This window comes from Dendroctonus ponderosae, unplaced genomic scaffold (assembly GCF_020466585.1).
Source record: "Dendroctonus ponderosae isolate FM_Combo_2020 unplaced genomic scaffold, Dpon_F_20191213v2 Dpon_F_20191213_7, whole genome shotgun sequence".
Lineage (NCBI taxonomy): Eukaryota > Metazoa > Arthropoda > Insecta > Coleoptera > Curculionidae > Dendroctonus > Dendroctonus ponderosae.
Window position 1 is genome coordinate 12,830,396 of NW_026018916.1, and position 16,212 is coordinate 12,846,607.

General features: G+C 35.0%; 1 protein-coding gene across 1 annotated transcript in view; it reads right to left on the reverse strand.

Annotated features, from left to right (window-relative positions):
- LOC109542358 (integrator complex subunit 3 homolog) overlaps positions 1 to 16,212 on the reverse strand; it is a 47,775-nt gene that overhangs the window by 24,484 nt on the left and 7,079 nt on the right. Inside the window, exons 4-5 of the mRNA XM_048668300.1 lie at positions 6,565 to 6,740; positions 2,387 to 2,627 (exon numbers count right to left, since the gene is read on the reverse strand). Coding sequence (XP_048524257.1) covers positions 2,387 to 2,627; positions 6,565 to 6,740 — 417 coding nt within the window. The remainder of the gene's footprint in view (positions 1 to 2,386; positions 2,628 to 6,564; positions 6,741 to 16,212) is intronic.

Genomic DNA, 16,212 nt, shown 5'->3' on the forward strand with positions numbered 1-16,212 from the left:
GGATGCATAAAGTGAGATGCCCTTATACGAATAGTCTATTAGTTAGAGAGAGAGTTAACATCAAACCATCGAAGCTTCTAAAACATATGCACCGCCACCACATGTGCACGTTGTGACCAGTTGGACCACCTACTACCCTATTTGTCTTTGTTTATGATTTGCATTCACTTTCAATTTCGTTCGTTATTGTTCTTGACCTATCTTCTCAAACACTTTCAATGGAGCATGTACAGAAGCAGAAAAAAAAACAACCCGCAAACAACTTGAAAATTTAGTAGAGTTTGTGGACGAAAGTAAAGTTTATTTTCAAGACCATTTACTAATTGTTCTAATAAAGCTAACCTTATGAAACCACCAAAAGATATATTTTCGTTTTAAATTAAAAACTAATTATAGCTAAAACATAAAATTACGCTCTGATTAAACAAAATTGTTTTATTTATTCCTCCGAGCTTGACTTCGAGGGACGCACGTTAAGTTCGATAGCGGCATGTGATTTGATGCTGTTATTCTGAAGCGCTATTTCTTAATATAACGTTCGTCGATAGCGTGCGCCTGTTATAATATAAACGTTTTACTGATACAACACACCAGTTGGAGCCACATAACGTGTTTGACGGGTAACATGCACGTTAAAGTTAACGTGAGTGATACAGCACAGGGCTGAATCTCTATTAACAAAACAAATAGTATGACAATCGCCAGGGAACCTGTTCGATGTAAACTTGCTATCGAAGACAAAATTACAGAACAAGTATTACAATTTAAATACCTTGGTGCAGACCTGTCAAGTAGTCATGACACAGTAAAGGACCTAAGAAGCCAAATCAATAAAGCTGCGGCAGTATCAGGATGCCTTAGGGAAATCGCATGGGCAAATCAATATGTACATGCGAACAGAGAGCAAAGTAAAAATATACAAAACATGCGTGAGACCCATTATGACATACGGCATAGAGATACGAGAAGAAACAAATAAAACAAAGTGTATGCTGCGAGCAGCAGAGATGAAGACTCTGAATGAAGAACGATCGTGGGAAAAACCAGGAGAAACAGGGTGAGAAACACGGATATCTGGGAACAGTGTGGAGTGCAGGACGTGGTGCGATAGGGAAGACAAAGAACTTGTACAGTCACGTAAAGAGGATGGACGAAACTCATCTACCGCGTATAGTGTTACACACCTTACAAAATGTAGCAACTTTTTGAAATTTTTAAATAAAATAAATTATAATTTGAAAACGGTTGATTTCACAGCTTAAAGTGTAAATTTGTAACTTTGTAAATTGTCTATCTAATGACGTATTAATATATAGAGGTACTTCCATTTGAAAAACAAGTTATATTGCGATAAAAACTTTCAGATTGAAGTTCACATTGTTAACACCCTGTACAATGTATTGATATTTTGGTTCAATGAAATTCTTAACAGATCTGTGGTGATTGGAAAGACGTATTTTTTGCATCTTTAACTGCTTTTCTTGCTTCTACAATGAATTTTTAGATACCATGATTTTAAGCAGAATTTTACTAAAATGGCGATAATCTTCCAACGTCGCAAGTAAGAAGAAAACGATTTACGGTGCATATGCAGCGTTTCAAGCTGCATTCCACGAGGTAATAAAAAATAGGTGGTTATATTTTAAAAAAATACACTTTGATTTTGCCTCGCTTTTCTGAGGTATCATGTAAGATATTTTTAAAATGTGCACACTTTGTGCGTCAACAACTTTATATGAAACTATTTTTCGAAAGTTCAACACCATCGGAAATAATGAACTCATCGCACTAAAAAACCACCCTGTATATAAGTTTTTTTTCATTGAAACTTTACTCTTTATTAAAATGTATTATAATTTTTACTACATATGTACATCTATAAAATTTGGTGGCACACTTTAAGAATTTTGCGGCGCGCCAAAGTGCCGTGGCACAGTGGCTTAAAATAGACCTGGGTAAGACTGAAACTGGTCGAATGGCACCATCAAAGCGCATTGCTGCTGAGTGAAATGCTGTTCTATGTCTTAGATGGCACCACCATGCCGTGTTGCAGAATACAGGCGTCTACTTTTATTGACATGATATATTTATCAGGCTGATAACCGTTTGTCAAACTTGCAGTTTTCGGCCTGGTAAGTCTTGATGAAACCAATCATTAGAAAACAATTCTCGGATAAATTAGTAGCATTCCAAACATTCCAAGTTTCGCGCATCGACCATAGGTGGCGACACAAACTTGTCTTCAAAATCTAGCTTGCCAATTACGGTTTGTGTGCCGAAGCGCTGCGACAGTGTCGTTCATATCAGTGTTACCCAGGTCCAGCTGAGAATCACGGCAATAGCGACATCTATAACCATGCTGTATTTAAACAGTTAAAAGACAAACCTGATAATATCACATCTTAGTGACTGAGACTCCGGCGTGGCGAGATACTGTCTCTGAAACCAATCCTGATATCGCTTATGGTTTCCAAATCGGACTTGAGACGTTAAAAACACTAATTTCCTTTCCATCTCTGGGGTAAGCCGCGACTGTAAAAATCTACGCGACGTTCTGTTCTGGAGAAGTTGAAGTACACCTGCAAAAATTTGTATTCTACGATTACAAAAATTAAGATATTCCAAAATAATGTTTTTTTTTTATCCAAAATAAACAACGACAAAAACGAACGCTTGTTCTTGTGTTGTTCTCAAGTTTTAACTATGACGTTGTTATCCTTTGGTAAATAATTGTCGTGATTGGAGTTATGTAGGTGATTTTAAGCAGTTTTCGAGATTACATTGCCTTACTAGATACAAAGAGAAGCAATCGCACTAAAATTAACTAAATAATACAGAAACATACTAAACAATTTGGGTGAAAAATCCTCAAATAGCTGGATAAACTTTGGGGCTAATTAACTACTAAATTCAGTTTGTGTTAGCATGGTTGAAAGGGTATATAAAAGGTGATTCAAAATTTGTGTCATTCCTTTTAATATATAGGGGCCCACTTAAAATTTCAAGAAGATATTAACAGTTGAAAATCGAATCAACTTTGCTATTAAGCAATATTTTGAAAAGGTCCCACGTTTGATTGGTAGCCTATTGGAATACTTAAGAATTCAAAAGAAAAATTACTGTTTTTTTGTCAAATTATGAAAATTTTTGATATTAATAAAGTACTCTTCTACAATTTTTTGATCAAAAGTCAAAGCGGCAATGATGTTTTTGCACCTGCAAATATTGCCCCGAAAAGATGGCAGCACTCGGAGGCTGTTTTGTCGCAGCACTGACCGCAAGGTGACACCGTTATTCTAACCTCAACGCTGTTATTGTCTTTATTATTTTCTTTGCTTCATGTTTATCCATGGTTACCGGAGTTTTTAATAATTACGAAGAAACAGGTATTGACGAAATGTTAAGTAGGCAGATTACCTTGAAAAACATTGTTGCCATCCTTCTGATCTAGTTTTTTGCAAATATCTGAGTTTTTAATACCCTTTGATTTTTTTACTATTTTTTCTGTACTCCCAAGACACTCCCAGACAACACCTCCACAGGATTGACGCCAATTTTGAATCACCCTGTATGATATTAACCCGAAAAGGCCTATCTATGTTCAGTTCAATATTGTTATAGAGACAGGGAAAAGTTTTGACAGTGGACAAGACTGGTAGATAGACAGGCTGCATGGAAAAAGAAAAGTCAACGAAAAAGAATCCAATGTAATCCAACTTGTGTGAAGTTTTATTGCAGTTTATTCTTTATGGCAAAATAGTTTCGAATTTCAATAAACTATTTACATGGTCCTTCGAGCCGGATTTTGGTAATCAGCTAAGTTTTTGGAGAGTTGTTGTAGTGTGCTCAGCAGCCCCAAGTGGAAACTGAATTTACGCTTCAGGAGATTTTTATGGCTTGCATCGTCGCTTGCAACAGACAAGGAACCAGACAGTAGAAAAGGAAAATTAGCTTTAGGAGTAATTTATGGCTAGCACCGGCGCTTGCAACAGACCAAGAAAAAGGAATACCATTTAAAAAGCAAAAAGTCACAGCAAAGTATAGGACACTTTACTAATAATCGCTTCATAACGGTTAATTTATTGTCACATTTATTATTCACGTTGTAATATTTATTGCATATTGCACGTTTGAAATGGATTCATTTAGAAGGCAAAGAGGTGATGTTAAGGCAAGCCTAACACATTTTAGTAAATATCTTGACAATTTGAAAGATAAAACTAATATTTTGCCCAAAGATATTCTCGAACTTGAGACTAGAATTATGGGTATTGAAGGTAGTTTACTTGAAAACATTTACACGTTCAAAATCAAATTGAATCATCCTGTAAAGAAGGTGAGTTAGAAAGAGAGTATCATTAAAGGTATGATTTCGAAGACAAATACTATGCTCAAATTTCTTTAGCTAAAAAATATTTGCATATCAATAAATCGTTTGCAGTTAATGATGATTTAAACAAATCTAGTGTTTCAGCATATAATAATCCTTTACAAAGTGTTAACCTTCCGGACATTCATTTGCCTACTTTTGATGGCAGTTTAGAAAATTGGCAAAATGTGTTTGATTCACTTATTAGCAAAAATGAGTCGATTTCGGATATTCAACGATTTCATTATCTTCGTGCATCTTTAAAAAATGAGCCTTTACAGATCATATCTTCTGTGGACTTTTCCTCAGATAACTATCAAGTGGCTTGGGATCTTTTAGAAAAAAGATACAATAATGACAAAATGTCAATACAGTTTGTTGGCCCATTTTCCTCCAAATTTATTGTTTTGTTGTTCCAAAGATTACCGGTACTTTGCCTATTTCCAAATTAGTGTGGGGACTAAGACTAAGGGGTTAGACTGCATTCAACTAGTCTTCGCGCGGTCTTTAACGCTTTGCTGCCAAGTTCCACTAGGTGTTCTTTAAATAATATTCAAATGGTTGGTTCACCAATTCAGCGAGACCTATTTTCCATTTTAATTCGTTTTAGGCAACATAATTATGTAGTTGCTGCTGTTTGTTCTAAGATGTACTCGTACAGGTGTGTTCTAGTTTCACCGAATCTTTGCAAAGAACATCTTGGGGTTTTAATCCTGAGGACACTCTGGATACTTATGAGTTAACTACAGTTACTTATGGCACAGCATCATCTTCTTTTTTGGCAATTAGGTGTTTATTCCAGTTGGCGACCGATAGTGAAAAAAACCATCCAGATATCGCTCAGATAATAAAATCTGATTTTTATGTCGATGACTAATAGGTGCTGAAACAATTGCGAATCTAAAGCGCATAAGCACACTGGTTTTCGCAATAGTGAAAAAAGGTGGTTTTTATTTGAGGAAGTTTTATTCTAATATCTGTGATATTCTGGATTTTATTCCCAATGATAACAACCATTCGAAGATTGTTGAGTTTTGTGAAAATGATGGTAAAAATACACTTGGTTTAATATGGTCTCCACCTAATGACAAGGTAATTTTCATGGTTAAACCACTACCGCATGTAAAATGTGTTACTAAGCGGCCTATTTTATCAGAAAGTTAAAAAATCTTTGACCCTTTAGGCCTTGTTAGTCCATGTTAGAAAATATTCCTATAAGCGCTCGGTTAGAAATGTTCTTCCAGCTGATGATGGGGCGCCAGCCCACTTTGGCCAACCTGTGAGAAATTGGCTAAACCAACATTTTCCAAGCAGGTGGATAGGTCGAGGTGGCCCAGTAAACTGGCCAGCTCGATCGCCTGATCTATATCCTTTGGATTATTATCTGTGGGGTAATTTGTCAAATATTATTTATGCCACAGAAGTAGATAGCCCAGAAGAGCTTCTACGGCGGATTTGCGCGGCCGGAAATCAAATAAAACTAACCCCTTTTGAAATTATCCGTGCCACCTAACATATTAGGAAAAAATCCAGAGTATGTATTCAAGAAAATGGAAAGTTAGTTAGTGTCGATAATAATATAAAATAAATTAGTGTCGATAATAACATTAACTTAAAATATAAAATGTGTGTGGATAACTGTGATATTTTTAAAGCCATTTAGGTGGAAAATGGTGCGCCTGAGCGAAGTACATTTAGAGTACCTTTTCTTCGTAAAATACTTCAGATTAATTTGATAGTATATGATAATTTGTATTAACGCACGCATGTGAAGATTTGCACATAAGTGCGTTAAGTGTGATCACATAAGTGCGTTAATAATATAATATCCTTCGTACAATGTTTTATCTACAACTATAACAATTATTATTTTAATGATTATTTGAGTAAAAATAATTAGTTATAAAATTGAATACAGAACACCGGTAATGGAAAATTGTCATTGCCATCAGAATCATTGTCAAAGTTGTGTTTTAAAATTACTCATTTTATAATGAGTTCAAGTGATGATCTGCCATGTGATTTAGAGAACGAAGCTTTTATGGATGTTGTTTCGGATCTTGTGCTTGGAAAACCACGGAAGAAATACCAAGAAGCTTTTGATCGGTACCAGAAATGGTGCAGTGAATTAAAGATACTCAACTTAACAAGCGAGAAAGGATTATTAGTATATTTTAGCAAAGTAAGCAAAATACAGAAACCCTCGTCCCTTTGGTGTTCGATGTTCTTGTGTGTGTATCTTTCGCTTACTGCACCATTTCTGGTACCGATCAAAAGCTTCTTGGAGCTCTTCCGTGGTTTCCCTGGCAGAAGATCCGAAACAACATTAAAATCTTCGTTCTCAATATCACATGGCAGATCATCGCTTGAACTTATTTAAAAATGAACAATTTTAAGAAACAACTTTGGCAATGATCGTTATATTTATTACGGCACTAGTGCGGTAATATTTTTTAAAACCATTAGTGCGGTAATAGACATCATTATGACATTTGAAAGAGTGCGAAATCAAAGTCATTATATAACATTTGCAGATAAATAACGATTAATTGCAATTAATAAAGATTGATAGTATATTTACAGTAGAAATAAAAAAAACTTTACTTACAAACGTATTTATTATGTTTTTTATAACTCTTTCGAGTGTCTTGAATAAAGCTCAAAAATTAATTTTAAAATGGAAAATAACACCCGATTGTAAAGTTTACTTCGGTAATTAAACAAACAAACCGTTTATTACCGACGATTACATTACAACAAAGTAACAAATACCCTAAAATAATGTAAGTACACACACAGAACTTGTGGCGAGTCTTATAGACTAGCTGCGCAATGATAGAATATAGCGCTGTTATAGACACACAAAAACGTGAAATAACTGATACAGAATGTCTTTTGAGACATTCTGTATTCCTGTATTCTGTATTCTGTATTCCGACTATTACTTTTGGTAATAGTCGGAATGGTAAAGCGCAGAAAGGTCATTAGTGACAACACTAATGCTGGTCTTTAAAGCAATTACTTGATATTCGTATTTCCATTTCTAAATTTAAATTGTACTATTAAATTGTAATTGCGCCGTAGAGAAGTGGTCGACATTAAATTTCTGATTGACACCACTTTAAAGATGTAAAATTTAACTTTCTCTGTTCTGTTTCCAAGTTTGCACATCAATTATTTTACTCGAAATATGCGCTTTTTAGATCACGGGTACCATCTGCAATTCATGTACTTCAATCACTTTAATAAATAAAATTTCATTCGCCATTCCGTCCAAAAATTAGAGCGTATGAAAAACCCACTATATGTTAGCACGGTAAATTCGGGTGACTTTAATCCAGCGGGGTGACTTTGGTTCATTTTAAAAAATAAATAAAATATATTCGTAAGTATAGCATTTTAAATTTGCGTTTTCATGCCTGTTTTTTGGGCCAGGTTGACTTTCTATGACTACTTCTATTGTATACAGAAATGTTATATCAAATTATAATCTTAGAATTCGCTTTAGAATATCAACTCACAAATACATCACAATCACGACAACTGTGATTGTAACTGTGTTTGTATCTACTGTCCATTAAGATTGTTGACGATGAACAATAACGAAATTGAGAATGAGAACGAAAATAAGAATTTAATTGAGAATGATGCAATTTCAGATCAATGAAAGTAGCAGGAAATACGTGGAATGTCGGAAGGAAACAAGATAAATATTGAGAGCAAAGAAAAGAGAGTACGAACGACAAAAGCATAAAGCAATAGAAACAGACGGAGCTGATATGGGCTCCAGAGAATTCTACAAGGCAATTTGCTAAATCAAATATCAATTGAGCTGATCAACAAAGCTAATTGAAGAATGGAAGGGATATTTTAAGAAGCTCCTGAACGCAAAATAAAAATAATCTCACACGGAAGACACCTACATTATAGTAGCGGTAACCGTTGTAGAACCATGCGTTGAAGAAACCCAAAATGATTTAAACAAGTTAAAAAACGACACGGCACCTGGCTCGGACAAGTTACCCGCATGACACGAGGTAAACAATTTAACAACTCTAGGGTACGTGCACATCACGAGTTTTTCAAAAATTCGTTAAGATAAAACCAAAAATTCCTGAACGCGGCCTATAACATCACTTGAAAGGGAAAATCGGCTGCTTTAAGGGAGGAAAACCCACTTGATTAGAAAATCCCTGGGAGTTTCCAGGATGTTTTCAGTTACCAAGGGGAACCGATTGGCCGTTGGTATAGACAGACGGATTTTTAAAAAATTGCCAAGAAAAAACAGAAAATCTCTCAAGCCTAGCCAGAATATCACTAAAGAAAATATGCTGCTTTAAATGAGGAAAACCTCATTTTAATAAAAACTTTCTGGGAGTTTTCAGGATATTTTCAGATACTAAAGCGAAGCGATGAGTTAGTTGTTGGACAACACTGATTTTTGAAAAACTTGCCAAGAAGAAACCAAAAATTCCTGAAAGCGGCCCATAACATCACTCGAAATAGAAAATCGGTTGCTTTAAGTGAGGAAAACTTCACTTGATTAGGAAATTTCTGGGAATTGCCAGGATGTTTTCAGTTACTAAGGGGGAGAGATTGGCCGTTGATATAGATAGACGAATTTTAAAAAAATGTCAAGGAAATAACAAAAAATTCTCAAACCTGCCCAAAAAATCACTCGCAAGAGAAAATATGCGGCTTTAAATGAGGAAAACCTCACTTTAATAGGAAATTTTTGAAAGGTTCCAGGATTTTTTTCGGGTACTAAAGCGAAGCGGTTGGTCAGTTTTTCAACAATTCGCCAAGATAAAACAAAAAATCCCGAAATCCGGCCCATAATATAACTCTAAAGCGAAAATCCGCTAAGAGCTAGATTAATCTCACGTGATCATTGTTTTCTTTTGACTTTTTTCACTCTTCTAATTACCGGTGTATCCAACATCAGCATGAGTGTAATGAAAGAAAATCCGTGGGAAATACAACCTGTAACGTCCCAAGAAAAGGTTCTCCACAGCTGAGGGCACTAAAAAATCGCGTTCTACAGGGTGGTCCTCAACTAATGTCGAAAAATTCACTAACATATTGTTTAGGCTAAAATATTGCGTTTCAGGCAAATTTGTCTTATCCGAAAGTTAATAGATTCCGACATACAGTGTCAAAGTGTAAATAAAAATTTCGTTTTTTCTGAATATATTTTTAACCAGTTTTACTAGTACCACAAAAATTTTGTGTTTGGGGTTTTCTTTAGATTGTCAAATCCAAATTCCCTATTGGTTGGCTTGTAGTTGCTAGAGGGCGCGAGCTGCAATAGTATGGAGTTATTTAAGACATCAGAACTTTTTTGGCTTTTCAAAAATGGTCATACGGTTGGTCAAATCACATTCTACGATATTTTTTAAACAAAACATTTGCACTTGTTCGAAGTCGATATCTCTCACCGTTTTCGAGATAATCACTCAAGAAGCTCGGTCGGTGTGCACGTAGAATATACGTGCGAGAAGTACGAATACGGCGAGAAGAAATCATATCCACAAGATGGGAGGAAAGTAGTGTCGTGTCCATCCACAAACAAGGGCACAAGGCTAAATGCTCCAACTACAGAGGAACCTCCCTAATGAAGACTGCATATAAAACATTATCTTGGACAGATTAACCCCATATGCGGAAATCATACTGAACGAATACTTAGCCGGATTTAGGTCATACAGATCAACAATAGACCAACTGTTTATACTAAGACAGCTACTTGAAAAAGGATGGTGGACTCGGGTGCACTGACAGACGTTAACAAATATGGCAGATTTGGTAACATTTGGTAACCAAGCGGAACGTGAGTGTCTAGTTTATGTTGAGATTTTTGCGAATATGAGGAAAATTATCGTGGTTAAGAATACTGTTTATAATACAAACTGTTAAACGAATAAAGGTAGACAGAAGTATAATTTTTCATTACTTTCCATAGAGAAAAAGTGGTCAAGTTGTGGTTACAAACATATATGGGGTTAATTCAAGCCCTTCAGAAATTTACCTGCAGCATGGACAGGTTTAGAAGAAGAGACTTATTAGCTCATGTGAATTAAAGGGCTATCAATAACATAGAACAACATTTCGTGACAAGCGTGAGTTCCATGAGGTGAGCAAGGGTGGGGCCATTGTGAAAGCCCGATAAACAAATTCAAGGAACGAGTGATGATTTAAGAATTAGCTTCCCCTCTGCAATTAAAAATGATAAAAAAACCTATATGGTTTTTTATTTTTAAGGACACCATCTGGCGAAATTCTCAGCCATGGAAATGTCTTGTAATGTGAATACATATACAGGGTGATTCAAAATTGGCGTCATTCCTTTTAAGGGGTGATAAAGGCTCACTTACGGAACTCAAGGAGTACGAGAAAAATATTGAAAATTTTTTTTTCGAAAATTTCTAGAAGAAATTAACAGTTGAAGACCAAACCAAATTTCAACTTTGTTGTTAAGCATTATTTAGAAATTGTTCCATGTTTAATGGGTAGCATATTGGAATACTTAAGCATTCAAAAGGAAAAATTACGCTCTTTGCTTCAAATTACGAAAATTTTTTATATAAAAAAGTTCTCATCTACAATTTTGTGATGAAAAATCACAGCGGCAATGATGTTTTCTATCATTAACAGAGTTACAGGTGGATAACCCTTGTCAATAAAAACAATAATTTGTCAAACTGTGACTTACTTTGAATTTCSTTTCAMGAATTTGCGGATATGCGATTAATTCGGGGGAAATGCTACAGTAATATGGCAGAAACTGAAAGAACTCACGCCAACAAAGGGCGAGGAGAGTGGTTCCAGGAAGATAGTAGACGACAATCGATATTCTGGTATCGAAGTATTGGGCATAATCGAATCAGGGCCTTCCAGGAGCACGCAGAACACAATAACTGACACTTTCCCAAGCACCAAATAAATAGCGAAATAGGGCTACATTCCTACCACGTCTGTACGATACACACAGCACAAGGAGATACAAATGGAGCACGAGTTAATTAACTGAATACGAGGAGCTGTTTGATAATAGTGGATAATAAGATTACACAGGCACTAGCTTGCTGGGAGTTAACCATTCATATGTTTGGTGTTGTATGGATTATTTATGTAAACACCAAACCCCGTAGAATTCGAGGTTATGAGAACAGCTTGACATGTCGAAAGTACGTTGCGCAGTCAACGAATTTTGTTGAATTTACCGTTTATCTTTGTCTATCTTATTGTCACTCTGTATAATTCCATGGTTACCCGAGTTTTTAATAATTACGAAGCAACAGGTATTTTCGCAATGTTAATTAGGCATATTACCTTGAAAAACATTGCTACCGTATTGATGATAAAGTTTTTTGGAGATTTCTCAGTTTTTAATAACAATTAATTTATTTTACTATTTTTTCTGTACTCCTATAACAGCTCCAGACAACGCCTCCAGATGAATGACGCCAATTTTGTACTGTATGTACCTACATTACTAATAGTATCCCACATAACAGCAGATGCTTTGAATTTAATCCTTCCTCTCTTTCAACTAGGCACCCGCTGACTATAAATAATCAAATAGTGAATTCAACTTATAAATCAATCTGTTTCTGCCAAAGTTTCGACTGTTAAGTGCCAGAATCATATTGTTAATACCTTCCTGACATCTGATATTTTAACCTATATTTTTAAGGCTACAAGATCCAAAAATAATACTCACTCACTTGTGAGCAATCAAGTTACGCTTTCCGATCCATTCAATACTTTATATTTGTTTCGAAGCTTACTAAGACAATGTACAAAGGAAGTAAACCAAATGTTACTCGTTAAGTGTAGTTTATAAGTTCACGCCAGGGGGCGTTCAGACTTTTGACATCCCGAACTAAGTATATACAGGGTGTTCGGAAAATGCGCATGGAAATTTTTAAGGGTATGCTTGCATATGCTAAAATAATGCTAGTAAGTCATGTAACGAAAATTAGAAATCTGAATATTCACCCAGTCACAGCTCTTTAATGTATTTTTTTTCTTTTAATTTTTGACTTATTCTGAACGTTTCTTCGCGGAGCAACTTGAAAATCGGCACAGTCTTTGCTTAGTGATCTCTAACTTTCTGATCAAAAATTGTTTTCCCACTTTGCCACTAGATGGCACTTTACCTATTATCCAAATTTCATTTTCTGTATATCTTTTTTGTCACGTCAAATATCACAAAAATGTAAATGCTATTTTAAACAATAGAAAATACTAGACAAAAAATGTGCTCTTAACACGACTCGAAAACATCTACTTTAGCAGCAAATCGACACTAACGTTTTTCTTAAGCCAAAACAGTGGCGTTGGATTTAATTGCAATAGCATCAAATGAAGTCGTCTGGTTCTAAAAGGTACCAAATTTGACAATTTATGGTAATTATTGCATTACGTTCAGTTTAGACTAAATTTCTACAGACCCGTTACTTGAAGAAGCACTCTCGTTTAAGCCCTGGATCATTACTCGGGGAAGAAAATGAAGTTAAACTACTTAGTTTAGGTATATTTTAGTGTTAAGATGTTTTTTCCATTTTTAAAAAGAACTTTTATGTGTTTTCTTAGAAAAAAATATTTATTATATATATAATTTTTATTGTAAGGGGGACACTTTAAATGAATATTTTTAGCCTCCTTGTTTCAACCCCCTAGGAAGGGTAGATGTCACCCATAGAATCTTAAATAAGAAGGGGGGTCAAGTGGCAAACTGTTTTAAATTCTCTTTACATTGGTTACTAATTTGTTGCTTTTTGTTCAGAGATTTTCGAATAATCGCGTTTCAAAGTTGTAGAAACAATTAATCTTGCGTGCATTCAGATATTGGTTTTAAGGTGAGTGTTTACACAAAAGCAATTGTATTGGGACTCCTTCTACTACAGATAATTAGAAGAGTCGGTTATTTCCAGTTATTTCACTGTTAAAATCGTTGAACAACAGGAAGAAAATCTAGTTTAAACAATTGATTTCGGATTTTGAAGAAGTGAATTGTTAAGGAGACAACATTCCAAGTAAATGTGTGTGTTAATGCGCGGTTCCTATGGAAGTTTCCGTTTTGCAAATGTCTATTAGATTGGAGTAAATAGAGCTGAAATCTTCACTGTCTGTTCTTTTGTTAATAGATTTCCCTTCTATGGCTATTTCTAACATTTCGAAGAAGATTCTTTTATAATAGTATTAAGTATTATCTGATTATTTTTGCATAACGATTCCTATAAATATCTAAAGCGGCTTCCCAAATATTAAATAAAATTCATTATTTTTAATCAAAACGTAGCCCCAAGGAATCTTGTATTACAACGCGATTTCGACACCTAGAAATTTAAAAAATTTGGTACTAGGTTAGGAAAACCCTGTGCTTGAGCCTGGCGTCCAGCAATTTGTTCCAAATTATACAGGATGTTTTGAAAATACTGATCTTTCGGCTAGAGATAAAAACTGCTCCAATTACATTTTTTTCAAATAGAACCCCCTGTATATTAGTTCAAATACGGGAAGACCGTTAAATTCCCTGTGAAACGATGGATCATGTTTATATACCTAAAAAGTCAAATTTCCGAAATAAATGGACATTTTTGCAAAAATTCGATTATGTCGACGTATTTGTCAAAATAGCCATGAAATGTCATAATAGTTGCAGATTTTGTAATTCTTCAAACCAGTTTGTTGTACGGTCTTCCCGTATTTGAACTAATATACAGGGTGCCCTATTTGAAAAAATATAATTGGAGCAGTTTTTATCTCTAGTCGAAAGGTCAGTATTTTCAAGATATCCTGAATAATTTGGAACAATTAATTAATTAATATTTCGGAAACCGCTTTAGATAAATATAAGAATCCTAATGCAAAAATAATCAGATCTGTATAGCCAATCTAAGCGTGCAATCATATACAGGGTGTCTATTTTAAAATAGCACTTTTCGGTATAAGCGGCAACCTCCCATTGCTGAAAATATTTTAGGCCGATAGCGCATATCCAGTGACTTGGTTGTACAAATTTCCAGATAGATCGTGCATCGCGTTCTCCTTAAACGTCTAATACGCCATGGACCGTGAATCACCCTGTATATCGTCGTCGTTCGAGGAATTCCGAACTTTAAGCGTTTCGATTAGCATTAGAAGTGTACAGTAAATCATATCAATGTACTGAGCCTTCAGCTCATCATTAAGTGCAAAGTTATTGTAATTCGTCCCTTTGTTTCGACACAAAAATGATATTTTATAAAGTTTAGGTTAATTTTAAAAAGTTTTTAATCCATGACAACCTGTAACCCGGCAATGTGACTCAAGTTTAAAAAGATTGCAACAGTATGATTCTGGACGGTTCCCAGATTTTCTATGACAAACAATTAGCAGTAAGTACCCTGTATACTTATGCCCCTTAAGTTTTGTACTTCATTTACTTCAGAGCTCATGTTACAAAATTCTAATAACTCTTTCAGCCCTGAAGAAGGCGACCAGAAATCGCCGAAAGCTTGGTAGCTAAAAAAGTGTTCCTTTCTTTTCTCACGACTACCCAAACCGAACCTCAAGAAAGAAAATGATGATGATGATGATGATGCTCCTAATATGATGGGCACGAAAGATGACTGAGAAATTGGCGAAACATGCAAATTCAAAAATTATTCTCGTGCATTGTGTTATTCATTGGGAAAACTTGGTAGCTAAAAACATCTTGCCTGTTCTAAATGAAGAACTACATTCAGTAATAAAGTGTGTTAATGCTATTAAAGTTAATGCCGAATGTGAGCGTCCCTTGAAGCTATTTTGTTAAGAACAAAATGAAGACCATGTGAGACTTTTACTTCACACTGATGCACGATGGCTATCTAAAGGAAACTACTTAAAAAGTTTATGGAACTGTTTGCTACTCTTACTGATTTTTTGAGAGACAAACCTGAAATATCTGTTAACAATCGATGGTAAAGCAATTGTGAGTTATTTATTAACTAAATACCCGTAAGCTCATGCTCAAAAGGGTACTGCGATATTCTTTGGACCAAAAGAAGACGATCTGACCTAACTTTTATTAACAAAAAATATCTGGCTCTTCTGCTATTGATGGTCATAGTTCTTCAAAAAATTTATCTTTTTTGAAATATCGGGAGAATGGTACGATGTATTTCAGTGTGGGTGGTTAGTCAAAAATGAGTTGATTTCATCCTCCAACTAAAAAGTTCTGGTAGTTTTTGTACCACTACACTCAAGAATTCACCACTTGTCCAAAACGGCTGAACCCGATTATTTCATCAAAATATAAGTTTTACATAAGAACAAATTCACAGCGAGTTTCACTAAAATACATCGTACCATTCTCTCGATATTTCGAAAAAGCTAATTTTTTTGAAGAACTTTGACCATCAATAGCAGAGGAGCCAGACATTTTTTGTTAATAAAAGTTAGGTCAGATCGTCTTCTTTTGGTCCAAAGAATATCGCAGTACCCTTTTGATTACGAGCTTACGGATTAACAAATAAAACTCTTGTCGCTGCAAAAGCGAAGATATTTGGCTTCATTACCCATATTAAGTTATGTCAGAAACACATTAGCTACAAAAACTTTGAACAGTTTCATTGGCTCCAAAAATGTGAAGTTTTTTTTTAGTTTAGTAAATAAAATTTTTAAAAAGACTAAGGTGGGGCATGGCACAAAAAAGTTGCGAAACACTGGTCTAGTCCATGTGAAGAGTAAAAATTTCTAACACTTTATTTTGATTTATTTTCCTGACTGCGTGTACTTGTTATGATATTCCTATCTTTCCTGGGTCTCAGTCAAAGTGTGAAGTAAAAATTTTGAAACATCGTTTATTTCAT